The sequence below is a fragment of the Neofelis nebulosa genome, chromosome 7 (assembly GCF_028018385.1).
Source record: "Neofelis nebulosa isolate mNeoNeb1 chromosome 7, mNeoNeb1.pri, whole genome shotgun sequence".
NCBI lineage: Eukaryota > Metazoa > Chordata > Mammalia > Carnivora > Felidae > Neofelis > Neofelis nebulosa.
Window position 1 is genome coordinate 59,227,901 of NC_080788.1, and position 27,387 is coordinate 59,255,287.

Here is a 27,387-nt window from a genome sequence, read left to right on the forward strand (position 1 = left end):
GTATCAAAAGTACATATATGAAGTATTAAGTCAGCTTTTAAATACCATTTCCAACTAAAAGGAATGAAGTTCCTTTTTAAAAAATGACTGATTACAAGTCTACAGAAGGGGAAGTGTAAGTCTAGAATATTTTCTGTAAGAAAGCAAGTTAACTGCTTAAATATTGAGGGGACCAAGTCAAAAGGACACAGAAGCCTCTTTAAAGAGCTTCTGTTGGCCAAATCTGAGACAATTGGAGCATCAAAGAATAATAACGGTGAGAATGCAAGCTGGTGCAGCCATTCTGGAAAACAGTATGGAGGTTCCTCAAAAAACTAAAAATAGAACTACCCTACCACCCAGCAATTGCACTACTAAGCATTTATCCAAGGGATACAGGTGTGCTGTTTCAAAGGGACACATGCACCCCCATGTTTATAGCAGCACTATCAACAATAGCCAAAGTATGGAGACAGCCCAAATGTCCATCGATGGATGAATGGATAAGAAGATGTGATATATATATATACAATGGAGTATTACTCGGCAATCAAAAAGAATGAAATCTTGCCATTTGCAACTACGTGGATGGGACTGGAGGGTATTATGCTAAGTGAAATTAGTCAGAGAAAGACAAAAATCATATGACTTCACTCATATGAGGACTTTAAGAGACAAAACACATGAACATAAGGGAAGGGAAACAAAAATAATATAAAAACAGGGAGGGGGACAAAACATAAGAGACTCTTAAATATGGAGAACGAACTGAGGGTTACTGGAGGGGTTGTGGGAGGGGGGATGGGGTAAATGGGTAAGGGGCATTAAGGAATCTACTCCTGAAATCATTGTTGCACTATATGCTAACTAATTTGGATATAAATTTAAAAAAATAAATAAAAAATAAAACAAGTTAAAAAAAAGTAATAACAGTAATAATGATAATGGATTATATCACATTGGATAGATAGATAGATAGATAGATAGATAGATAGGTAATTTTTGAGATGATGGAGACGAGAGAGAGAAAAAGAGAGACAAAGAGACAGAGATAGGAGCAACAGCAGCTCTTCTTTACAAAAGAATGCCAGATAATAAATGCAGAAGAAATGACAGGGTTAGAGTCACCATTTTTTGCAATCCTCAGTGTAATAACAAATACAAGCAGAGATCATCAATGGAAGTAAAAACCGCTAGGTAAAACATTATTGGGAGCAAATAATCAAAGATCTTAGGCTATCACACCACAGCTTACTTTAAATTGCAAAGGAAAGATCTGATGGACTCCATGTTAACCAAGTGATCTAGCCTAGTATCACCAATAAAGGGACAAATGTGCATTACTGGCCTGCCAGTGTAACACAGTGGGAAGTACACAACATCCTCTATGTAGTGGTCTTTTCCAAAATGTCTGGACTGAATCTAATAAACTATGGAAAGATCCAGAATGTGGGACATTCTGCATAACAACTGCCCTGACACTTCATAATGATCAATGTCATGAAAAACAAAGTGGCAACGATAAAATGGGGACCCGTTCAAGATTTCGAAAGATTAAAGAAACTTAACAAACAAATGCAATGGAGGGGTCCTGATTAAATCCTGAATCAGGACAAAAATATATATGTAAAAGACATTTTGAGGGAAAAATGGGAAAAATTTAATATGGACTGCATAATAGACAACACTGTTGTGGATGTGTTCATATGGCCCTCTAGAAGAATTCTTTATTTTTAGGAAATGAGTGTTGAATTATTTAGAGCGAAAGTGTCACGATATTTGCAAATTGCATCAAACATTTAAGGAAAGAAGAGAAAGGGATAGACTAAATATGGCAAAATGATAAAAAGTAGTGAATCTAGGGAAAGGGCACACAGATTTCCACTGTACTTTCTTTGAACTTGTCTGTAGGTTTGACATTATTTTTTAAAAATGGAAGAAAATAAAGCTTACATAATAAAAATGGGGAAATTATGCAATGTTAAGTGAAAAAAATAAGGACATAAAATTGTGTATACCACAATTATAGCTATATAAAAATAAGAACAAGAGAAATTATCTTTATTCATTTCAACATTTGTTAAGCTCCTGCCACATGACAGGCTCTGCACTAAATGATGAGAGTACCCTGCTCCCCTACAGACTCCTGATTTTATGGTGTAATGCTTAAAATGCAAGACTTTGAATCTGGCAAACCTCACCCAAGTCTCAGAGAGCCTTGCTGTGATGACCTCACCTCCATATCCTTGGTTCATAGCAAGTTCCTTGGCTTCCACGAGGTGCTCAACAGCCTGCTTCCAGGAGTCCGCACCCTGGTGAGGGAAGAAAGTGCATTAACAGATCAATTAAAACAACAGGAACTGCACGGTGCACAAAAGGTAGTTTTAAAATTATCATTTAAAGGCTACCTTTATCATATCCTCTCCCCTCCTCATCTAGCATTTATTCGCGTTCTTCACCACCAAGAATCCTCTCTCTTATGCTGCTTCCTACCCCATCGCCTTTGCTCAGCTCATGCTGACCTCGTAGCTTAGAGTGACCTTTCACTCTTTTGCTTCATCTGTCCAAATCCTACCCAGCTCAGGTCTACCTCCCCCAAGAAGGCTGCATCTTCTGTGTAAACTTGATTGATTCCATTCCCCTGAGCTGTCAGCAGGTTAACTCCATACTTTTTAAACATATGGGCCTTCATGTGACACCTACCATTGTAAGCATTTTTTTACAGGTTTCAGAGCATGTTCATTATCCATCATCTCCCTAATCCTCACACAACAATTATGCCCTTTGCAGATACAAGGAAAATGAGGATCAGTTGCACTGAGTATCTTGCCCAGAAATCTGGCTAGAGCCCACAACTATTGGACTCCTTAGTCAGTGTCCCCCACAGCAAGTGTGTGTATGTTTGGGGGTGGGGTGTGGAGACCAGCAGCATCTGGATAACCGGTGAGCCTGTTAAAACTACAGTCTAGGACCCCACCCCAGCTAGACCTGCAGAATCAGAAACTGCAGTTTATCAAGTTCCCTAGGTGTTTCACGTTCACATTAAAGTTTGAGAAGCACTGTCCTATAATGCCAACCAGAATACGCACAAAGCAGAAAGCCAACAAATATTTCCAGACCTGGGCCCTGGGATTCCGAGGGGACTCGCAGGTTTGCCATCACATCCTTTTCTACTACCCCACATTTGAGCCCCCTTCCCTTTGGGGCCTCATGTGGCTCTTTGCTCCCTCACATGGCAGATGTAAGCCCAAGGGTGAGAGAGAGACTGAGGCAGTCCCGGGGGGGGGATGGATGATGATGAGGTGAAGCTGCTACCTTCCCAGCAGAACCAAAAGCAAATACTGGTGTTGGCTTCAGGGCTACATTATTTCTGTGCAGAAACTGGCTTTATTTCTAAGACAAAAATGCCTATCGCTTGAGCATCCGAGCCTCCAGAGGATAAGGGGTTTGTGATAGACAACATTGGAACTGTTTCTAGACTTGATTTATTGACTTGTCTGTTTCTATTCTGTCACTAATCTGATTGACAATGAAACCCGGGATTTGATTGAAGGGATTTCTGCGTGTGTACGCGTGAGGCCGTCAGGGCCGAGTGGGCCTGCTCCAAGCTGGTGCACCCGTGGATGGGAGACGTTTGTGTGAGAGCTGTTTGCATGTGACGAAGGCGTGTGTGGAAATGACACGGGAGAAGTGGGTGTCACTAGGGAGCTGATTATCTATGATGTGAGATGTGTCTGCCTGGATTGGGAAGCAATGCAGTGGGAGCATTCGGATGGGAGGAGGTAGGTGGGGCTCCCATGGTACACAGAAGAGAGGCGGTTGTTAAAGACACATCTTATGGAACAGCCCCTTCTCTCGCCCTCCCTAGCTTTTCCTCCTGGGATATTTTCCAGTTAGGAGGCCTTGGGGGAAGGGAGGAGAGGGACGGGAGGCGTCCAAGGGCCAGGACCCCAGGAGTGTGAGACGCCGCTCGTGAGCTGGGAGCTGGGGAGGGGGAACAGATGGAGACAGGTGCGCCCCCACAGGGGCACGTGTGGGGACACGTGGAGGTTTCACCTTCAGTCCAGGATTCGCATCCCCTGCCCTGGGGTCGCCCACTTACTTCTCGTGCGTCCACACCGGCTGGAAACCCGCACCCCCTCTTCTCCTCCCTGGCGAGGGGCGTGGGGGGGGTCGACCCCGAGAGCGAACGGAACCCCGCCCCTCCCTTGTTACTGAGGAGCCCCGCCCCCTCCCGCCGCCCGGCGGAGCTCCGCCCCCGCCCCGCTCCGGCCCCCGCCCCCCGCCCGGCCACCAAGCTCCCCTCGCTTAGTCTGGTTGGCCCCATGTTACTGAGCGGAGCTCCTCCCGCGGGCTCCGGCCCGGGGCAGCGGGCGCAGGGGAGCTCGGGGAGCGGCCCAGGGGGGTCGCGCCGAGGCGCTGGGGGAGCGGGAGCCGGCCCAGGAGGGGGCGGCAGTGGCGGAGTGGCCAAGTGGCTCCGGGAGCACCTGGGCTTCCGCGGAGGGGGCGGCGGCGGAGGTGGGGGCAAGCCGGCGCCCCCGGAGCCGGACTACCGTCCCCCCGCACCCTCCCCGGCCGCGCCCCCTGCGCCACCCCCGGACATCCTGGCCGCCTACCGGCTGCAGAGGGAGCGCGACTTCGAAGACCCGTACTCTGGGGGGCCGTCCAGCTCCGCTGCTGCCCCAGCCACCCCCGCCGTCCCCGGCCCCACGCCGCCCCCGCGCCACGGCTCGCCTCCCCACCGCCTTATTCGGGTTGAGACCCCTGGCCCCCCAGCGCCCCCTCCCGAGGAGCGGATCTCTGGACCCCCCGCCAGCAGCGACAGGGTGAGTGCTGCGCCGGGCGGGGGTGGCCGAGAAGAGAGGTGGTAGGAGGTCTGGGGCTTTACAGAGGGACAAAGGTGGCCTGGCCGGGGCTGGGCCCCTCAGTGTCACAGTTCCTGGCGGACACGATCTGAATCCTTGACCCGGGGGCTTGGAGCCTTCACCCACCTTTGTTCAAATTCTCGACCGACTAATCTGGGACGGGCGCCCCAAACTCTGCTTCTGTCCCTGTTACCGCGCAGGACTAGTGACCCTCTTCATCTCGGGCTCTGCTCTCCTCATCTCAGTCCCCCCACCTACCCCCCTCGCCCGGGGACCTAATCAGCTAGGTTTTTTCTAACTGGATTTGCGCACACCACTCCCCAGCCCCTTCACCAGTTTATGGCCTTTCTGCCCTCCAGGAGCAGCAGCTCCCTGCCCTTTGATCTCTGACCCTCCCCCCCACCCCCCAGGGCAGAAGCCACACAAAGCTCCATTCCTCCTCCTCCGGGAGCCCAAGCATCCTTGCAGGTGCTGAAAGCCCCAGGAAGGTGAGGGCTGGGGGTTCTCCCTGTGGATAGAGCAAGAGCTGGCCTTTGCCTTACCCGATGGTACTGGAGCCAGGTGGACTGTTGTTCTCAGGAAGCTGAACAGGCAGTATGTAGCTCGTCACCGAGGATACTGACCACTGAGGTCCAGCCAGGCAGGCCCACTCCTGCACTCCTTCCCTTGTCCCCCCCAGGTATGGGGGCAATCAGTGCTTAGAACTTGTTGCCCAGAAGGGGATGAACAGCGGATCCCACTTCTCCCCTCCTGGCCTCCCCTTTCCTAGGTCCATTCTGAGGGAGGCTAGAGCCTTTAGTGGACCTGCAGGCATGGGATGAAAGGAGAGCTGGGCATTCACTGTTCTAGAGAACATCCACTCTGCGTCAGAAGACCTCGGTGGAGAAGCCATCCCCTATCTTACCCCATTTTGGCCTTATCCCTCCTTGATAGCTTGAAAGCCATCCCCAGGGCTCTGTAGCTCTAAATTCCATGACAGTGACTCTGGGCTGCCCTGGCTTTGTTGTCCCCTCCTCACACATCCATGGGAGCTCAGCTCTAGGATTTAATCCCTTAGCAGAGAACACAGTTTTATTTGATTGGAGAGCAAAGTTGCTGTCTCAATCTATTGGCTCCAATGTCAAGGCTTTCAGTGGAGAGAGTGACATTCTGCCTGATTCCCTGGATAAGATAGATGTGTCAGGGTCACAGCAGAAGCCTCAGGAATGTGAATTATTTTTCCCCTAGTTCCTGCCATGGGGCATGACTGCCCATCCTGGGCCAGGATCCTTAGCCTGCAGAAGAAGGCTGTGCTTTCATCACATGTCCTTTGACTCCGCTCCTTCCTTGTCCCCTTCTATTGGGTGATGTGATGGTGGTGGTGGCAGTGAGGCAGAGGGAGCATTAGGCCTTGTTATTACTATTGACCAGTTAGTTTCCTCCCTGACCACCATCCATTGGCATGTGGGCCTTAGTTGTCCCTGGCCTTCCTCTCTGCAATGTCTTGGAATGTCCTAACAGGCTGCGTCCCAAGCCAGGGGCTCCTCTAGGACAAGGACGGTGTCCTCCTCATATCTATATCTCCCAAGTGCCTGACATACGCTTGGCATAAAAAAGGGTGAATGAGGGGAGCCTGGTTGGCTCAGGTAAGCAGCCGACTTCGGCTCAGGTCATGATCTCGTGGTTTGTGGGTTTGAGTCCCTTGTCAGGGTCTGTTCTGACAGCTCAGAACATGGAGACTGCTTCAGATTCTGTGTCTCCCTCTCTGCCCCTCCCTGACTCGCACTCTGTCTCTCTCTGTCTCTCAAAAGTAAATAGATGTTTAAAAAAGGGGGAAGAGTGAATGAAATATGTCCATTGAATGGTAACTGTCCATTGCTAGGGTGACCTGAAGGTCAGAGACTCCCTTGACTATAGCTCCCTTTTGTACATTCCTCCCACAGAGACCCCCAAAGAAGGGGCTGCATCCACACAACAATGTGGAGACCCATAGCCTCTCACTGAGGGCATTCATGCCTCAACCTGGGTCAGCTCTATGATCTGTGGGCTATTCAGACCTTAGGGGCCAAGAGGTGTCTGACTCCTTTGTCAACTGCAGGGACAGGAATGAAATCCAGCAGGATCTCCCAGGAGCCAGACAATCTGTGGTTTCTTTAGTGGGTGTGATGAGAGGGATTCAGGGTACCATCCAAGCTGGCTCAGGGGCAGGGACATTGCTCTGTAGGCCCTGACCTGGAGCTTCCCACCATTGAGAGAGAGCAGCTCCACTCATCTAGGAGCAGACTTTGGGGGATCCTAGAGTCTTACCTTAGGAAGAGTCCAGGCTAGGTACCTGAACTCCTTATCCTAAACCCAAGTGTTCACATAGACCTGCAGAGCTCACACAGAGTTGCTGTCCCTAAATGGTGCGCCTGCCTGTTGAGCTGGAATTTCTGTTCTGTGAGGCTGTTTTCGCCCTATTCTCTGTTCCTCTCCTCTCAGCGATGCAGGTCTTCTTGGCTTGTTGCTTTTGGGTTCCTTCCTGAGGTGAGATGGGGACTATGGACCAGGGTGTGCCTTGGGCTGGTCCATTTTCCTCCTCCTGGAGCCCAGTGGTTGGTGCTGGGTGGGTTAGAACCCTCTGAGAGGGCCTTGGTTGTGAGGTTTGATGAAATGGGTGGAAATGCTTCTGTGATGAGAAGATTGAGGGGGAAATGAGCCCTGTGGGAAGTGAATGTGGGGGCAGGAAATAATGGGGATTTGGACAGAACCCTGAGAGGCCAAGGGGGCTTAGGACCAGTAATGTCTCCCCATGCAGGGCTCTGGCTACTGGCTCTCCCTGAGACCCACCGCTGCATTTGGCAAGGGGGCAAGGGTGGCCATCTGGGTAGGCCTGGCAGGGCAGGTGTGGGAGCAGCAGGAGCCGCACCCTGAAGCAGGCAGGCAGGGCCTTGCCATCTGGCCATAGGAAGAACTCCCTCATGGTGCTCGGCCCTGTCCAGCCTCCAGGCCATGCTCTGTCAGAGGGGTTAGAGAGCTGGGCCTTCCTTACTTTGTTCCCTTTTCTCAGACCTGCAACAGGAGAAACCGGGTCTAATTAGGAAAGGGGGATGGGTATAGGAAAGTGGCCCTGATTGGATGAAGCTTTGAGCTGCCTGTGACCATCTGCACAGTGTGTCCTTTGCCTTGATCCTGCCAAGATTGTGTGTGTGTGTGACAGAGAGACAGAGAAAGGGATGATGTGAACAATAAGACAGGCACCCTGTAGGAGTTGAAACTAGGGCTCTTGTTCTTAGCTCATGGAGGGGCTTCTGCGGTTCATGAACCTTCCAGAAATTGTGTGCAAATATTTGGGTGCATGAGCATTTTTCTCCCAGATTCTCATAGGGGTTCCTAGGACCCAAAATATTAAGAACTTTTAAAATAGGTATACCTTATACATGGTGTCCACAGGGACTTTGATCCTCCAGGCCCAAACTTGGAAACAAGTGAAAAGACAGGTAGAATGAGGAAAGGGAAGGAGACATTCAGGGTGTCTGAAGTCAAGCAAGACATCCCTGCCCTGGGGTTAGGAAGGCAGGTGGGGGCTGCTACTGCAGGACCCTGATTTAGCCCGTGTTCACTGAGGGTCTGTATATCATTAAGTGACACTGGCCTGGGCGCTGAAAGGGACTCACCACCTAGAAGATCTACACCTGGTCCTTGCCTTTTTGGAGTTCATTTGCTTTAATTTTCCTTCTATGAGTTCCACAGAGGCTGGAGTTTGATCTGCTTATGTTGCAAATGTCCTCTGATGGAGGCAGAGGGAGAAAAGAAGGGCCCAGGTGAAGGGACCTTTGTAGACTGGTTAGACCTCTTAACCCTTTGGGGCCTGGGCTGCCCATCTGTGCTGCCATTGGTTTGCTGAGGCCTGTAGCTACCCTGGGATTTTATGGCAGGCCTACCCACTCTTCCCAGTGTCGCCTCCTCACATGGTGACACTCCTTTGGGAACACACCTGCAGCTTGTTGGCTTGGCCAGTGACTCGGTGACACCTCAGTCAGCCATGGCACTCCACCTGTTGGGAGCTGGGAACAGCTGGGGCCCTGTGGACCATGGGTGGGAGCAGCTGACTGGGGCCTGGGGCTTGGAGGGGTAGCTGCTGCCCTCTCCAATTTGCCCTCCCCACAGAACCACTGTGATGTCATGTGAAAGCAGAGGTGGAGCCCAGTCCCAGCACGCTGCCCGATGCCCAGCCGTGGGGCTTCACAGCACCTCAAGGTGCCACACTCGTTTTGGAGCTTGCTTTGTGGCTGTCACCGTGAGCTCCTAGAGGACCCAGATATTTGGTCTTTTCGTCCTTAATGATATAATGGCAGATATTTACTGAGTCCTTACCTTGTGCCTGGTACCATTTTGAAGCGGCTGATACGTTTTAGACCAGTTGATTCTTACAACGACCTTACGAGAAAATTCTGTTATTATCTCCAGGTTCTATCTAGGGAAACTGAAGCACAGCAATGTTGAGTCACACTTGCATGGTTTCACAGCTAGTAAGGAGAGCCCAGGTTCACAACCAGGCAGTCTGACTACAGACTGGCTACCAATGCCAGGCCCTGGGACCTTGCACCTGAGAGGGGCCCTGCAGACAGGAAGCATTCACTAAGTATTTGTTAATGAACAAGGGGAAGGAGACTCAGAGAAGGAATGAAGAGTGCATTCTGTGCTGAGTTCGCCATTACCTGAATGCTGAAGGCCAGCACTTGCCACCGAATCCAGGGCCACAGATGTTGTCAACATCGATTGTATGTCTGTGACATTTGAATGTTTTACAAGCATGGCATTTCTCTGTAATTAGAAAAAGATGATATAACAAATTCATTGCATGTGAATGAGTTTCCATGGCAGATAAAACTGCGAAGGCTATTCCAAGAAGTGGGAACAGAGGGTGCAAAAAGTTTGATCTTGAGAAAGGTAAATGGTATACCTTTTCCTAAACTGACAGACTTTCAGTGGAAAAAGGACTTCACAGTTAAATACTTTGAAGAAATGCTGAGTTAAACAAAATTAGCTGTCATGAGTTTTAAGGTCTTATTTATTTATTTGGGAGAGACGGAGTGATCGGGGAAAGGGTAGACAGAGAGGGAGAGAGAATCCCAAGCAGGTTCTGTGCTGCCAGCGCAGGGCCTGATGCGGGGCTTGAACCCACGAAAGCGTGAGATCGTGACCTGAGCCAAAACCAAGAGTCTGGTGCTTAACTGATTGGGCCCCACAGGCACTCCCATGCTAAAGTGTATTTTAAATCTACAAGCAGCAGAGAGAAGATGCTACATTTCCTAAATTCTCTGGAAAATCTGCAGCAAGGCACTGAGAGTCAGGACATCTGGGTGTCTCTACTGCTGCAGGCCATGCACCCCACCAAGCACCTAAGCTGTGGGCTGTAGTGTCTGACTATAAGAGATCATCATCAGGGCTAACATTTGCTGAACACTGACTCCATTCCAGCTTCTGAACTAAGGATTTCTATATTCATTTTCCTCTTCCCAATCCTCTGACATAGGAACTAATACCATCCCCATTCTACAGGTAAAAAACCAGGGGCTCTCAGACATTAAGTGTCAACAAGAAATGGAGGAAAAGGGGCAGTGGTAGACTTTGGGGACCTTGCAGAGCCCAAATCCTGTGACACATGCCCCCCCCCACCTTGCTCCACCTGGACACGCAAGCTCCATGGACATGGTCAGGAACTCATAGCCAGCTCCAGCTGCAGAGCGGAAGGTCAAGCCAGATGGTGGGCCTAACAGCCACCTCAGGAGAGGCTTAGGCAGGAAGGAGAGTGAAAGCATGACAGCTGCTGTGGGAGGGGCACTGCCCAATTGGAACAGGCACAAGAGCTGGGTCTGGAGGCACCCTGCTGGATGGCAGGAGGGAGGGGATCTGGTTGGCAGGAGGCAAAGGGGGCCCTTTGGGCAGCAGCTACTTGCCTACTAGTTTGGAAGTATTTCAGCATTTCAGTAGCATTCTGTCTACCACACTGTTTGCCGAAATATTAGCCCTGTTTTTAGATACCTTCCCTGCCAGTTCTTTCACCTCTGCCCTTGAATCAGAGGCTTGGATTCCCTTTCAAATGTCGATTCTCCTGACAGCCTGCTCCTACAGCTGCTACTGGTTGGTCAGAATGGTCAGAGTTGGGGCAATTGGGGATCTGAGAGTCTGTGTTACCCCAGAAGGTAGAGTCTGAGGAGAGGGAGGCCTTTCGAGCATCCAGTAAATGTGCATTGAGCACCTACCGTGTGCCAGGCCCTGTGATGGATGTGGTATACAATAGTAAGTACAGCAGAGTCAGGTAAAGGTCCTACAAACAAAATAAATCATGGTGGAGCAAAGGTGTCAGAAGCCTGCAGAGGCAGCTTTTCCCCGCTGAGCAGTTTTGCCTCTGCACATGATCTAGAAGCCACTGGGAAGGCAGGCCTGGCCTCTGACAGGGATCCTCTGTGCCCAGGATGGGTGTCCATCTTGCCAACCTTTCCAGCAGGAGTTTCTGCCTCTGCTCCTGACTCCCAGCCCTGTGGGTGGCTTCTCTGGGTGACCCGCCCAGGGTGGGGGGCTAGGTTTTCCTGGAGCAGGGTGTGGAGTCAGGGATGGAACAGAGGAGCCATTGAGCTGCCTACAGAGCTGCCACCTGGGTGCCCACAGGCACCGTGGGCTGGCACTGGGGAGGCCCACGCTGGCTGGGAGGGGTCACAGCTTGAGCACCAGCCAGGATTCCAGTGGGAAGGGCACTGGCTTGGGAGGGAAGGGCTAGGGTGCTCTGTAAAGTTGGGGTTGCTGGGCTTGGCCAGGTACTTCTCACTGAGCAGTTTCCCAGGATTCAATGCCCCCCTCCCCAACCAGATTCGTGATTCCTTTCTTTTCCTAATAAACAAGGAAAAGTGGTTCCTTTGTCCATTCTTCCTGTTTTATGTGAACTAATTTAACAAGTATCTACTAAATACTTTCAGGCGCAGGGATTTAGAGTAAACGTGTTTCCTACCCTCAGGAAGCTCACAGTCTGTAGGAAGGAGATAAAATAAGTGTTTACGACACAATAATAGCCCAGCACAGAGGCACCTAAGCATACCTGCAGGGAGAATGGAAAGGCTTTCTGAAGAAAGAAAATAATCTAATCCGGGCAGAGGGAAAGTAAGAAACAAAGCATAGAGCTTTCAGGTAACAAAGTAATCCACGGTGGGTAGGGAGAAAGGTAAGAGGAAAATAGAATCTTTAAATCCCTTTAACTTTGGGCTTTTTTTTTTCTCTTTAATAATTATTTAATTTTGAGAGAGAGAAAGAGAGAGCATAGGGCAGGGGAGGGGCAGAGAAAGAGGGAGACCCAGAATCCAAACCAGGCTCTAGGCTCTGAGCTGTCAGCACAGAGCCCAACGCAGGGCTTGAACCCACGAACTACAAGATCATGACCTGAGCCGAAGATGGCTGCTCAACTGACTGAGCCACCCAGGTGCCACTACTTTGGGCTTTTTCTTGTGGGCATTACACGGTTTAAGGATAACACGTTCATTGATTCAGTTACTAAGTAGCTGCCACATAGAAGCATGAGGCTGGGTGCCAACTGCCAACTCCAGAGTCCCCTTTGGTCAGGCGGGTGGGGCTGTGAGTGCTAGTTGGCCTAGGAGGAAGCAGCTTGGGGTGGGAGTGGATTTCTTGTCTCTACTTCACAGAAGAAAGAGGACTAGGGGTAGAGGGCTCCATGGGGAGATAGGCAGTGATCTAGTAGAAACATTCTTCTAGTACCTACTGTGTGCCAGATGCTACAGCTGGAGAGACAGAAACAGGAAAGAACTCTAAGCTAGTGGATGATATGGTGGTGGGGATGGGATGACCTGAGATGGTGGTCTTCTCAGATGCAGGTAGAGATTTGAGGGAGGTGAAGTTGCTAGGGGGCTTGGGTGGAACAAGATAGAACAAGGTGGGAGCTGAGGAACCGAAGGAAGAGATGGTAGGAGTTGTTCGGGATGTGCTTCAGAGACCCCTACAGGGCTCATACAGGGCTCAAGAAACATGCAGGAGTGGTCTCTGTAGTAGGCAGTTTACTTTCTCCATCTCTGCCTTGCTAGGATCCTAGATCCACTGACCCAGGGCAGGGGGTCACCCCACAGCGTCCCTGCTCAACTGGCTCCCAGAGTCCTGGTCTGGCCCAGACCCAAAGCCTACACTAAGAATGGGGGAGAGGCAGGATTGGCCCCTCCTTGTGCCGCAGGCCCCAGAGCCACCTCTTGTCAATGCCTGTCAACTCAATGTGCAGTTCTTCCCCTGAGGTGCTGGCAGCCCTGGGTGGGCTGGGCTCTGTCCCCGCCTCAGCCTCCCCCCTTCCAGAAGAAGCCTGTGCCCAGCTTGGAGAAAGGCTCTATTGTCCTCAGCTGCACCCCGCCCTGAGCACCTTGAGCTCTTACTAAGGGTGTGTGGCTTACAGTTCACTCTGCCTTGACTAGGAGCAGGTACAGAGGGGTAGTCATGAGCCACTTGTAGGGGAGACAGGAGCAGTGTGGGATGTGGTGGGCCAAGGCAACACCTTTCCTGTTCCTGTCCTCCAGGAGCCAGGAGATTTCAGAAAAGCCCAAATCCTGGCTTTCCTCAGGGCTGTCCTATAAAGTGGCCTCTCTCCCAGGATGGCCAACTTGCCCACTGGTGGCAGGTTGGCAGCATAATTTTGCACAATCCTGGTTCCTCCACTTAAGAGAAATGGTCTTGGGCATGTTGTTCCCTACCTGCCCTGAGCCTCCATTTCCTTAAAATGAGGATAATAATACCCACATGGCATTGTGATGGATGTTGTGAGGATAAACCAACAGAAATGTGCCATAAAGTGAGTACTTAGCCTTTCTTTTCTCGATGGTCAGCAAATTTTTCTTTGTTCAGCATCTGGGAATGAACTTCTAGGCATGAACCATGAGTCCGTGGTCCTCTGAGTCACCTGCTGCTCCCTGCTTGTTCTTTGAATTCCCCCACCACCTTTGTAACCAGCTCTCTGATTTAATTCCTTCTGTTGAACCACCTGGTGTTGAATACCTCTGTTGCCCTTCCTGGACCCTGACTGAGGCAGGCCTTAAGGCCCAGAGATTCATCCTGGCAATTTAACCTAAGGAATGGCCCAGGAGCACAAAATTAACAGAAAAGAAAGATCTCCCACTCTGTTGGCAGCCTAGTAGGGGAGCCCTGCAAAGGAATATCCAAAGCTTGTCCCCATCTAAGCTCAGAGCCTTCCCTTGGATGCCTCAGGCTCTGTGTCTAAGACATTCTGCCCAGGAGTCATTCCCACGGACATAGCATCTGGGGAGAAGCAGAGATGTCTCTCAGATGTCTGAAGTCTGCTCTTCTCACTGTCTTCCCACAGTTGGCAATCCTAGAAGACTATGCGGACCCATTTGACGTTCAGGAGACTGCTGAAGGCCCAGCAGGAGCTTCAGGAGCTCCAGAGAAGGTCCCTGAAAATGATGGCTACATGGAGCCCTATGAGGCCCAAAAGATGATGGCTGGTGCGTGATGGAGTCAGGAGTGGGAGATTGCTCTCTGAAGCCTGGGTATTTGTACAACAGGCCCTGGGACCTACAAGTTTAAGGACTGATCCTATGGTCCCTTTACTGGGTCCTCGGGGACCATGGGTCCACTATGGACCCCCTTGGGTCCTTGGCCACTGCCTTCAAGAGAGTCACTTTGGAGAAGGAGCAGTGACTTGTGATGCCTGATACATGAAGCGGCAGGGAAGGCTACACACCAAAGGTCAGACAGATAGAACTAGGATAGTTAGGAAGGGAAAGATAATGGTGTGGGCTGGGGGTCATGGAACCCAAAAATAGAATCATTAGGTTTAAGGAAGGTAGTGAGTTTGAGATGATGTGATGTTGACGTGAAACATCTTTATGGCAGTTGGAAACACATGGCTAGAGAGGCAAATGCAATGCACGTAAGACTGGGCAAGCATGTCGAGAAATGGGCACAGGGAGCAATGAATAAAACCTGGCCCTGGGGAACAGAGCAGAAGTCAGGAGACGATCCAGGGAAAAAAATGAATGGGGGTGATCAGAGAGGAGAACAGGGGTGAGTCAGGCCAAGCCAAGGTCCCAAGGCAGGATGAAAGGAAGGTTTGTTCAAGAGCAGATAGTTTTAGTGTTGGGCATACCAGAGAGCCAAGATGAGAGTGGCCAAGAGGGGCAGTGAAGGGCTTCAAAGGCTGGATGAGGCATTTGGACTTGCTCCAGAAGAGGAGGGGAACCATTGTGGATTCTTAAGCAAGAAAGAAATAGGACAAATATGGCATGTAAGGGGATTACTGAGGCTTCGGTGTACAGAACAGACTAGAAGAACTGGGCATCAGAAAGATGAGTTAGTAGTTGTAGAAATTGCTGAGGCTTTAAGGGACCAACAACACCACTTTCCTCCTCTCCTGAGCTTGGAAATAATTGAGAAATAAGATTAAGGAAACAGATGAAGATGAGAATGTCAGCTTTATTCCTGATAAAGTAGACTGGAGAACACAAGTCAATTCTGTCTCCACAATGAGCTTCTTAATACCTCACAGAATTAAAATGGGGCTTGGGCTTGCTCAGGCTTGTGCCATGCAGGACAGCTATAGGCCCCTTCACGGGGGCAGGAGGAGAAAGAACCAGAAGGCAGAGCTGAGAAAGAGACCGAGCATCCACTGGTGATCAGATAAGCTGCTCCCCTCCTTGGGAGAGGGGGGAGGGGTGGAGCTGTCAGCAGTGTTATTCCATGGAGCTCATGGAAACGTGAGCCTGTAGAGTAGAGGTTCACCCTAGTCATGGGCGAGAGTCATCAGGTACTGGTGGTGAACACATGGGATTTAGAGAGATGAAGGAAGACCAGGACAGTGGAGAGCAGTGTAGTGGACAGAAATGAGGAAAGTGGGAGTGGGAGGGTGGCTACCCTATTTAGGTCAGAGAGGTGAGTACCCCTAGGAGGCCCACAAATGCCCTGGTATTGGATGTGAAAATGAGCACATTTTTCTGGGGGAGTAGCTCCATGGCTTTTATTCAGTTTTCACTGGGGTCAGTGATCCCAAAAAGAAAATCACAGAACAGACCAGACTAGAAGAACTTCTGGGGAAAGAGGAGAGTTTGAAATGCTGAAATGAAAAATCTTGATGGCAACTGGAAGTGTGTAGGTTGCCATGAAACAGACAGGGCAAGGAGTGAGGGCGGGAAGAGGTGAAGACCTGGTTCTGGGGAACAGAGACCAAGAGAGGGTCCAGGGAAAGAGACCTAACAGGTGATCAGAGAGGAGAACCATGAAAATGACTTATCAAAAGAGACAGTTTCAAGGAGGGAGTGATCAGCAGTGTCTGAGCAACAAAGAAGGATTTTCTGATTGTCCAGTGACAGTACTTGGGACACAAAGAAAGAATTGGAGCTGGGTAGCCAAGAGGAGGTGGATTAGGAGAGGACCCTGCTTCAGTTTCCTAACTGTGTCAGCCTCATTTCCCAAGCCCTTGCTGGCCATCAAAAGATCTTTTTTTCTGTCCTTCACACTGGTGCTTCTCTGCCCCTGCCTCCATTGGATCCCATGCTTTTGGAACCCCAGAGGTGTTTTGAGGGCAAGGGACCCTGGATGTGTGGCCACTGGGCCCCTAGAGCCAATGGCATCTCCTCTGCAGGAGGCATGGTGTGATGCTGAGGGGCACTGCCAGAGGAGCTGAGCCAGGCAGTGGGGGCTGTTCTCACACCTCCCCTCCTGCCTTGCCCTGGCAGAGATCCGGAGCTCCAAGGAGACAGCAGCTCAGCCCCTGCCTCTGTATGACACGCCCTATGAGCCAGAGGAGGAGGGGACCACCCCAGAGGGTGAGGGGACCTCCTGGCCCCGGGAGTCCCGTCTGCCAGAGGATGATGAGAGGCCCCCTGAGGAGTATGACCAGCCCTGGGAATGGAAGAAGGAGCGGATTTCCAAAGCCTTTGCAGGTAAGCCCTGGGTGGAGAGAGTGGGTCTGCTGGGGCCTCTAAACAACTCTCCAGGTTCAGGGGAGTGGGAAGAGTGGACCCCAGGGGCTGGAGGAGGCCCAGGAGCTAGGCTCAGGGGAAGTGTAGTTGAGTCTGCACCACAGAGATTGGTGAATTGGGCAGTGTGGTTGCAGCACCGTGTGCAGGGTCAGGGAATGGGCATGGGGGAAAGATGAAGGTGTCTCCCTACATCACCATCTCTTGGAGGCCAAGAGGCTTAGGCCACTTCTGTTTTTTGAGAGACTGGGTACGTTTTATTTATTTTTTTGTTATTTTTCTAAGTTGATTTATTTTGAGAGACAAAAATGCACGAGCAGGGGAGTGCAGAGAAAGGAGAGAGAGAGAGAGAGAGAGAGAGAGAGAGAGAGAGAGAGAGAGAGAGAGAGAATCCCAAGCAGGCTCCACGCTGTCAGCACAGAGCCCAATGCAGGGCTCGATTTCACAAACCGTGCAATCATGACCTGAGCCAAAATCAAGAGTTGGATGCTCAACCAACAGAGCCACCCAGGTGCCCCATGGGTATGTTTTAAAATAAAGAAATTCCAAACAAAATGATAAAACTTGTGGCATATATTAAATACTTACACTTAACAAAAGAAGGCATTTAACACTCTAGACAATGAGAACAGCTGTGTGTGTAATCTTTAGAGATACCAGCCCTGAATTAGAGAGCTGAGTCTCCCAGTAGCAAGCTGTGCCAGACCAGGGGTGTATACGCTCCAGGGGGATGTCTGAGAAGCAGGAACCCATAGGGCGAGGGAGGCTATGAGAGATCCCCTTTGCTGAATGAAGATTAGGTGTCTCCTGTACCAAGCACCCTAGTGCCTATCCCAGGCCTGGAGTCCAACACGGGGGGTAGGTGTGTTGGTGGTCTGAGTGGGTGGTGCTACAGCCTGGGGAGCCTGGAGAGAGCTTTAGCCCCGGGATCCTTGATTCAGGGAGAACGTAAAGGATTTAAATGCCATGAGACTTCATTCCCACTTTCATGTCCCCCTTACCCTTCCTTGGGCAAGGGGCTCATCCTGGAGCTGGACTCAGCTATCCTCTGGGTCCTCCCCACCCTGGCAGCCAGACTGGGAAACCACAGGTTTCTAATTTGTTTCCTGTAAAGCGTGCACCATTGAGGATGGCCCGTTTATCTCCAGAAGTCTCCTTGGAGAATCAATACTGTTTGGATTGCTTAATGGGAAAATCTATGCCCGTCATTAGGAAACCTCGTTAGCAGTCCTGCAGCCGCCAGTGGCATCACCCGTCTAATTGTCAAGGCTCAGGATTGAGGGTGTGGGGGGTAACTTTCAATAAATATCTGCCCCCACATCTGAGTATTCCTGACAGCCTGGAGCTGGGCTGTCTTGGTCCTGCTGCCCATGAGTTCCCAGGCTGTGGGGAAAAGGAGGAAGGGAGGCAGGTCTGAGGGTGTCAGGAGGCTGTGGGAACCTGGGTGTTGTGCTGGGAGGTGTGGGCAGCTCCTTGTTCCTCTTTTCCTCCTTTCCTGGTCCCTTTGGGCCCTGGAGGCCTGTGAGAGTTCAAATGAAGGGGAACCACACGGCTGGCAGGGCAAGACTCTGCTTCCTGCTGTTTGCTACCTGTGCCTCCCACCCTTTGACTAAGCTAGCCTAGTGTGGGTGCTGTGGCTCCACTCAACCCTCTGAGAGTCCTGTTCCCCCCCTCAGAAGCACCCCTGCCTCTGCTCCAACCCTCCTCCTTTCTAGGCTATCCTGTGTCCTGGCTCTGGGTTTTGGTGTCTCAACCTCTGCCTCTTTCTGTCTCTCTCTCTGTCTCTGTCCCTGTCTGTGTCTTTTCTCCCTGCTGCTACTGGCTCCAGTTGACATTAAGGTCATCAAAGACCTACCTTGGCCTCCACCGGTGGGACAGCTGGACAGCAGCCCCTCCCTGCCTGATGGGGACAGGGACATCTCCGGTCCAGCCTCACCCCTCCCTGAGCCCAGCCTGGAGGACGGCAGCGGTGGGTCCTGTGGGGGCTTCTGGCCAGGGTGACATGTCCTCTCACCCTTCAGGCCCTGTGGCGTGGGTTGCAGGAGCTGAAGTGGGGCAGGGTCTGAAGAACCCAGGAAGAATCCCCCATGTCCTGGAGGAAGAAAGAAGGGACAAAGTACACATTCCTCATTCCTCCCAAAGGTGTGGGGAAGGTGTCTCCTAAAGGAGATATTTCCGAGTATCTTCCTCACCATGCCACAGAAATCCACCATTTTAAATTCACTTTTCTGTATAGGATTTTGCCTGACTCCTTCCCTGATCCATGAGCAATGCAAGTAATTCTTGAGGTGGGGGTGATGCTAGCACAGGAAGTGTCTGACTCCTTAGAGTAAGGGAATGGTCTGATCCTTGCATCTGGTGACAGACTGTAAGGGCTTAAAAGTGCTACAAGGAGAGAAAAAGTCCAAATAGGTAGAAAGGAAGCACTGAACACTTCATCTGTGTTTAGTTTTGTACAGAATGGGCAGCCAAGGGTGTGTGTGAGCACCCGTTTGTATTTGTGCCTGAGTGTGAGGAGTATTTTGTAAATACAGAATGAAGGAGGGTCTCTGTCGCCTGTGCGTGTGTGCCTGTGCCTTTTGTGGCCCACTGACTTCAGTCCTCCCTTGTGCTGGCTCAGTGGTCAGGCCTGCCCTGGTCTGGGAGGACAGAGCCGCCTCAGCTGGGTTTCTCTGGGTGGGGGCAGGGAGCCTGTGGGCAGCAGCCTTCAGGGCGGGGGAGGGGCGGGCTGGCTGGCGGCTTTGGGCAGGATTAGCCTGTCAGGATGGCACCAAGGGGAATCAGATAATTGTTCTCAAATCGATAAGTCATTTCTACAGAATGGCTTGGCAGGGTGATTTGGAGAACGGTAATGAACTCTGAGGAGGAGAACGAAACAATATTATCAGCACTGAAGCCACCGGAGGGGGAATAGAATAGGGGAAGGCAGGCAGCTGCTCCAGAGGGAGAAGTTTAAGTGGTTTCTCGTGTTGCTCCTCTCCCCTCTCCTGCCACAGCATGGGGACTGGCAGGCCCCATGTGGCGTAGGAGGGCTGAGCCCCATCCCAACTGGGGAGTGGATCCAGGATTCTATCCCTAGAGCCAGTCAGGCCCAGGAGCAGATCTTGCCCTTTCAGAACATTCCTTTGACCCCTTTGGGCAGAAAATGGGGGTTGTGCACTGGTTACTCTATAAGGCCCTATGTCTAGGGTTCTCAGAGACTATGACTGGTATATTCCCCACAGCCCAATTTGAAGGATCTGAGAAGAGCTGCCTGTCACCCGGCCGGGAGGAGAAGGGGCGGCTACCTCCCCGACTCTCTGCAGGGAACCCCAAGTCAGCCAAGCCCCTAAACGTGGAACCCAGCAGCCCCCTGGGGGAGTGGACAGACCCAGCACTGCCTCTGGAAAACCAGGTGTGAGTGTCTGTGTCCAGCTGGGGACTCTCTCCCCCTCCCTTCCCCTCCTGCCACCAGCTTGCCTGCAGGGGACACCCAGAATGGGTGGGCCTGGACGGCGAGGGACCCAGCAGAGATGCCCCCCTTCCTCTCTCTCATCCTCAGCTGGTACCACGGGGCCATCAGTCGAACAGATGCCGAGAACCTGCTCCGCCTGTGCAAAGAGGCCAGCTACCTGGTGCGCAACAGTGAGACCAGCAAGAATGATTTCTCCCTGTCCCTCAAGTGAGTAGGGGTGGGCCAACTAGCAGCTTTAGGCAGGATTAGCCTGTCAGGATGGCACCAGGGGACTCCATGGGAAGACAACCAGCAGGATAGGAGAAGACTCCCAACATTCCCCCATGCCCAACTAACCTGGGGAGCATTCCATCCCCATGAACATTTGCTGACTCTGGGCCAAGCCCTGGGGATCTGGAGCAGTCTGAGGCTCAGCCCCAAATCTCAAGTAGCTCAGAGTCCATTAGAGGAAACAGCCAAGCTAGTGTCCAGCTCACAAAGGTTCAGCCACTTACTAGCCGTGTAGCCTGGAATCTTCTTAACCTCTCTGAGCCTCAGTTTCCTTAATTATAAAATTGGGAAATAATAACATCTACCTTATGGAGAAGGATCAAATGAAATAATATATGGAAGACACTTAACATGGTGCCAAGTGCTAAATAAATTATCACCATCGTCTTTTTTAATGGAAGCCCAAGATGTTCTTGAAGCACAAGCAAGGAGAGGAGGCTGGGTCCTGGGAGGAGGGTAGAGCAGTGGACACAAAGCTATTGTTCACTCTGAAGAAGTGGGCAGGAGGTCTGGGTGCCAGTGGCTGATAACTGAGTTTTAAAGGATCCTGGAAGAGGAGGAGGAGGCAGGGCCCTCCCCTCCCATCAGCCTTCCTTCTAGGGAGAGGATATACACAGGCCAGCATTGGCCTCCCAGGCCTTCCTGGCAGAGTGACCAGTCCTCCCTTTGGCACCCAGGAGTAGTGCCTGGTAGAGCCTGTACTCCGCATGGCAGCCTTTCAGAATCCTGTGTCCATTCACATCCTGCCATCACTACTGGGACATCTGTACCACATCCTACCACATTTCCTGGGGGCATTAGAGTACATGTATACTCCCTCTTCAAGCAAATATATACAGAGATTTGGGACCACTACACAGTTATATTTGAGGATAATTATTCAACTTCAACTAAAAGATGATGGGGAAAATGCCAGAATATAGTCAAATAACCTGAATTTTATTCTTGGGCTTAATAAAACTAGCTATGTGACCCTAGGCAAATCATGGAGCCTCTCTGGGCCTTGGTTTCTCTTTTTGCAAAATGCATTGATGGATTTAGGTTTCTTGAAGCTCTCATACTCTGGGAATCTGCAAATTATCATAAAGTCAAAGGAGCATTTAGATAATGTTCATCTGTCAAAAATTTGATTTATATAATACTAGGAATGTGTATTGCTTTAATAGTTAAGTTTCATAGAGCATCTACTCTGTGCCTAGCAGCATATACACCCTCTCCAAACCAACTACCAACCTGCAAGATCAATCTCTTTTTTGTAGACAGAAATAAATACAAAGAGGCGTGTGACTTGCTCAAGGCTGCTAGGTAATCAAGTGCCAAAAACAGGATTTGAACCCAGCTGAGTCCGCTACAAGAACCACACTATTTCATTGCATAGCTCCACCCCCTCATTCAGTGTGGTATAGTCCAGGTCTGGGGGAGAGACCTCAAAGGTCTGGCTCCTAGAGCAGAGCTGGGCTCTGCCTCAGCCTGGGGAGCAAAAGGGGGAGGCAGGCCTGGATGCCACTTCAGCTCAGGCTGATCTGGCCCCACCAACTGCCGGCTGCCAGAGCCTCGTTTACATATAAATGGCTTCTCTGAAATACAATTATGGTTTCTCTACTCTCTGTAATGGAAGGGCTTTCACTGGTAATTAAACAGCTTCCTCCAAAAGCCATGTCAGCCCTGGCCCTGCGGCCCAGCTAGTCCCACCCAGGCTCCAGAGGGTTGGGCAAGGGCTCCACTATGTCGTAACAGACCCTTGGGACTTTGCCCCAGGAGGTCTGTTATTCAGATGAATGTTTGTTGCCACTTAGTAGCCCTTTTGGGCCAGATCTGTCCCTCAAAGAGAAGATATAATGCAATTTTGGGGAGAGGTGATTATCCCAAGTGGACTGTGGGTAGGGGGCTGGCCTCAAACTGTGAGAGGGTGAGGGAAGGCAGGGCCCAAGCTGCTGCCCACAGCCTTGGGCCTGGGCCATGCATAGGGCAGATGGGAAGACTACTCACTGCCTCCCTTCTCTACCGCCCCCAGGGGCTGTACGTTTTCCTCAGGCCCTTAGCTCCTTTACACAGGGCCCGTGTGATCACTGTCAGCTTCAGTCACTATCTCAGGCTTACAGAAGAAGGATGCTCCTGTCCCCATATACGCCCAGCCTAGGGCCCCCAGCAGGCTTTAGAGCACTGTATCCTGGGGTGTGGTGGGGGAGGGGGTAGATTGGGAGGATGGGTGATAAAGGCCTGTTTTATCCCCCCCCATCCTTTCCTCCCTTCAGTCACCCACTTTCCTCTCCCCCACTCATTCACTTGTGGGCCCAGTGAAATGGGTCCAGTCAGAGCCCTCTTTGTACCCAGGCAGGGGAAGGAAAGGAGGTTTGCCAGCCTTACTTCAATATGAGGGTCCACCCTCACCAGTCCCACCAACCCTACCTCCCATACTAGCTTCTGAGCCTTGTACTTGTCCCCAAGTAGGCTCTGGCCAGGAGAGACAAGTATTCAGGCTTCAGGGCTCCCCTAAGCATTGCTTACCCCTTGCCTGTGGACCAAGCCTGTGGTGGCTTAGGCAAATGTTCTTACTGGGGCCCCACCCCCATGCTCTGTCTCTAAGGCTGAGGGTGTCCGGACCGCTGGGAGCTGGCCAGAGCTCTGAGCAGCAGGGCCCTTGTCTTGTGGGCAGGGCCAGGCACTAATGTTGATTTCCTGGATTATGTCAGGGAGATGAGAGAGGCAGTGGAGCGGTTCCTCTCTGAGGGAGGGAATGGAGCTGCAGCCTTACTGATGATGTCATCCCAGGCTGAAGGGATAGAGGAGCTTGGGGGCTTGGCTCAAGGCCAGTTATCAGGAGGGTAAAGGGATATCCCCAGGACAAGGCAGTTGAGCATTCCTGGATTTGGGAGGGACTTCCAGAGCAGCTCACGCCATCCCCTGGTTTCTGAGAGAGAGAGAGAGAGAGAGAGAGAGAGCCTCAACCAAGATTCACTTTTGGTTGTTACATCTGTCCACACGCTGTCCTGCCAAGGATGTTTGTGTCTCCACGTGAGTCACTAGGAGCCCCCCACAGGTATCCTCCTCCACAGCTCAGGGATGGGGAAGGTAAACCAGTCCTGGCTAAATAGGCACCAGGACACCCGTGCCTGGGTCCCAGGGTTTTTGGTGGGGAGAGCGGTCGCTCCAGTTTCCACTTGCACATGCCCTGTACACTCACTTACACACACATTCTTGGCACACCCGATGCCCTCAACACAAAGCCAGTGCCTCGTGTTACCTACTCACAAAATCCCCTCTGCCTCCTCCCTGTTTTTCTGGACTGACCTCCACCTTCCCTAGTCACCTCCGCACACAGCTGGTTTGGAACAGCCACATTTGCTGCAGGACGAGGGGAGAAGAGGGGATGGGGACTGGAGAGGACCCCTACTCACCAGGGTCTCCTCTCCTCTTCCCAGGAGCAGTCAGGGCTTCATGCACATGAAGCTGTCCCGGACCAAGGAACACAAGTACGTGCTGGGCCAGAACAGCCCGCCCTTCAGCAGCGTCCCTGAAATCGTGCACCACTACGCCAGCCGCAAGCTGCCCATTAAGGGGGCCGAGCACATGTCCCTGCTCTACCCTGTGGCCATTCGGACTCTGTAGATGTGAGGGCGGGCACTGTGACAAATCTGGACCCAGCCCTGTGCCCATCCCCTGGCTGAGGGCTGTGGTCCTTCCCAGGGACAAGTTCTGTCAAACCTTTCTTCCCTTCTCCCTGAGATCGAGTGGAAGCTGGAGATTCCTTAATTTATTCTAAAGGGGAAGCCCTACTGGGGCCTTGGAGTAAAAAGGTTGTCGGAGCTGAGGACAGAGGAATCCCTGGGGAGAAAGGATAGCCCCTGGAGGAAGGGGACTTCAGAGCCGCTGGTGTCCTGCGGAGTTTAAGATATGCAGCTCCCTGCCATTTTCGCCCTTAGGGCACAGATGGCGACCCCCCCCCCCTTCCCCACCACCTCCTTCCCCCTGGGTCAATTCGGGGTGGGGCAGGACACGGTCCTGCGGGGCGCCCTGGCCATCTCTCCGCCTCCACCCCCACACCACCGGCGGGCTCCGTCCAGAGTCTGGTGAGGGGCTTGGGGAAGGAAGACCCCTAGGGTGGCGATAGCATTGAAGGTAGGGAAACGAGGGGAAGGGCTCGGGATGGAGGGAACTTGCGCAGTCCCCGAGCCGCCCCGGCTCTCGGCCAGATGCAATAAATAAACCCAGTCCTGCCAGGCACAGCCGCGTCCGCGCCTCCAGCGCCGCTCCCCGGACTGCAGGGGGAGGGAAGAGGCGAAGCGAGCGCAATTCTGTTTATAAATCAGCTCCGGAGCAGACACAGGCCGGCTGTGAAAAGCACTTTAGAAGCATCAAGTTCCTTCTTTGACTAGATGTCAAAACATCCCCCGCCCGGGCTGGGGGCACCCGGAGCCGGCAGGCTGCGCGGCGCCCCTCCCCGCCGCGCCGACGATCGCGGCTCCCCAAGATCGCTTCCAATTTCCTGCCAACAGCCATTCGTCTGGGAGGAGGGGAGCCGCGGAGAGACAAAGAGGCAGCGCGCCAGGCGGGGGGAGCGGGCGGCTCTGCCACGCGGAAGCCGCGCACCCGCGGAGGCGGGAAAGCTGGCGCGGCCGGCTGCGTTTTCTTTCCAGAGGAAGCGGGGCCTGCCGCGCCTCCCCCATTCCCTGTAAGTCCGGCCCCTGGGAGACTTGCAGCCTGCAGGCCTGGGCCCGGATCTGTCTTCGGACTGGGGTTTCGGGCTCGCGGAGGAGCCCGGCAGGGCCGTCCGCGCGCGCCCCCTGCTGGCTGTGCCGCGTGCCGTGGGCGCCAGGCCACACCCGCCCACGCCCTGGCGACGCCCCAGCCCCTGCCCGCAGCTAGAATGGCCAAGGCCCGTGGGCCCAGACCCCCGAGAATACCCACTGGGCCGCGGGTCGAAGCTGAGGTCAGCCCACCCCGGGCCCGCCCTCCTGCTTCCAAGGTCGAGATGAACAGAAGCTGCCCTATGGGGCTTAACAAACATCCGCTGCTGTGGGAGCGCACTATGAGAGCCTCTCCTTTCAGAACCTAAACCTTCCAAATGAAGTAAGAGTCATGGGATTTCGGCTTTCCTAATCCCATGGCCATTTTATCGAAATCGAGGGTATGTGACCTGACAAGTGTTAAGAATTCTGGGGAGACAATTGAAGGCTTACTTGAAGTTGGGCACTGCTTTATAAATTCCATCATAGAGGGCTGCCCTATCTTTACACTTGGAGGGTATTCAGTCACTTTGCAGATGAGAAAACAGGCTCAGAGACTTCGGGTGATGTACTCAGCATCCATCTTGCTTCCATCTCTTTACCTGGAAGACCCATGTAGGCACAGGTGCTCAACTCCTGTTGTTCAGAGAAGGGCTGGGAGTAGCAGAGGTCCTGGAGCAAGCCAGGCAAACTCTGGCTCCCTGTAGGTTCCTGCTCTGTCGTGCCACACATATCCCTACTTAGTGCCCCACACACCTTCTCTAGAACTCCTACCCTTCTCTCTCTGCCCTTCCTGATCAGGCTTCAGAAATCTCACACTAGCCACCCTGAGAGGCCCTTTGTCAGGAAGGGAGCCCCTGAGCTGGGAAAGGAATCTCCATCTAGAGCACTTGGCCTTGGGCCGGTTCCTTTATTCAGCAGATACTGGCAAGTTCAGAGGACTGTCTGCACCAGCCTAGGTTACCTGGCTGGTTGAGTAGCTGCTTCTGCCAGTGCCTACCCCAATCTGGGGCAGAATATTGAAACCCAGAGGACAGAAATGTTGTTTATTTGTAAAGGAGACTACTTCAGTAGGAAGAAGAGAGAAGGACTGAGGAGCACTACAAAGATAGTGGACTGGGTTCTGACTACAATACATGTTTAAAAACTGGGGAGAGCAGCTCAATTGTGCTGTTAGACTAGGATGCTAAAGGGGTTCCTGTAAATTTCTCTTTGCAGCTCCAGCCTCTATGCCCTCCAAGGCATTTCCCAGCCCTTATGACAGTGGGAAGCCCCAGAGGAGGAGGAGGTTTTGGGGAAGGAGTTCCAAGATGCCAGCATCTGTGCTCTTACTTCATCCTTAGGCTCACAGCCCCCTTATACGCATAGACACTGCTTGTCAGCTCCAGTCTTTTGATGTTTTTTCTTAGTTTGGGAGAAGAGGGGTCACTTTGCCCCAAAGGAATAATAGCTCTCCTACCTCCCAACCTCCGTTTCCCAGACAGTGCCTCCTACTTCTCCAGGCTGAGACATTCTGGACTCATATGGTCTGAATCCATATGGTGTGATTGACCATGACCACCTGGACTGAGGTGGGAGGCAGGAATCGGGGGAGAAGGCTGGGCAAGCCAGAAACAGGAAGTATAGAGTGAGGTGCGGGCCCAAATCTCTGCTCAGCTGTGCAGTGGGCAGAGCTCCTGGGCAGGAGACCTAAAAGTTCTCATAATGATGGGAGAAATGAGTCCGGTCCTGCCTGTTGATGAGCTGACAGGCCTTTTCCACATTCTTGGTCATGCCAGGGGGGCCACAGCTAAACACCCCAATCTTCCGGACCTGTTGGGGGAGGAAAACATGAAGGCTAACTCAGTGTCCAGAGGGAGGGCTGGCTCAGTGTTCATGCTGAAGACCAGCAAGAGTCCTTGGTGATGGCTCCTTCCATGTTTCTCATAAAGGTTTGCTTTGTACCATGCGTGGTGAGGGCTGGCTCAGTGTTTTTAAGTCTAGCTCAGTTTTGGTAGACTTGCTTCCTGTGGGTCCAACATCTACCCCCTCCAAGGCATTTGTCAGCTTCAGGTGCAAGATAAGGGGCTGGGTTAATCAATGTTCAAATTAAAGGAGAGCTTAGTGTCTCACTGAGCGCTAACCCAATGTTCATGGTAAAGGTTAGCTCA

The 27,387-nt window shown here is 52.0% G+C and overlaps 2 protein-coding genes and 1 long non-coding RNA gene across 10 annotated transcripts in view; 1 reads left to right on the forward strand and 2 right to left on the reverse strand.

The window, feature by feature from the left end:
* Positions 1–2,023: 2,023 nt before the first annotated feature.
* LOC131516628 (uncharacterized) lies at positions 2,024–4,155 on the reverse strand. The gene is made up of 2 exons (XR_009264181.1): positions 4,082–4,155; positions 2,024–2,291 (listed from the first exon to the last, which is right to left on the reverse strand). It is a non-coding gene; the product is annotated as an uncharacterized LOC131516628 (long non-coding RNA).
* SHF (Src homology 2 domain containing F) lies at positions 3,743–24,734 on the forward strand. Of its 8 annotated transcripts, none has more exons than XM_058737862.1 (7): positions 3,743–3,761; positions 14,173–14,314; positions 16,544–16,750; positions 18,615–18,755; positions 20,011–20,182; positions 20,328–20,447; positions 23,933–24,734. In XM_058737862.1, the coding sequence occupies exons 2-7, from the start codon at positions 14,281–14,283 to the stop codon at positions 24,117–24,119; spliced, it is 861 nt and encodes a 286-aa protein (XP_058593845.1). In that variant the 5' UTR covers positions 3,743–3,761; positions 14,173–14,280; the 3' UTR covers positions 24,120–24,734. The 8 variants fall into 8 exon arrangements, with proteins under 8 accessions (XP_058593845.1, XP_058593841.1, XP_058593842.1 ...); XM_058737857.1 differs by lacking the exons at positions 3,743–3,761; positions 23,933–24,734 and adding exons at positions 4,259–4,805; positions 21,188–21,365; XM_058737855.1 differs by lacking the exon at positions 3,743–3,761 and adding an exon at positions 4,264–4,805.
* Positions 24,735–26,271: 1,537 nt separating this feature from the next.
* Positions 26,272–27,387, reverse strand: part of DUOX1 (dual oxidase 1) — a 34,746-nt gene continuing 33,630 nt past the window's right edge. Inside the window, exon 35 of the mRNA XM_058737881.1 lies at positions 26,272–27,049. Coding sequence (XP_058593864.1) covers positions 26,927–27,049 — 123 coding nt within the window. The 3' untranslated portion in view covers positions 26,272–26,926. The remainder of the gene's footprint in view (positions 27,050–27,387) is intronic.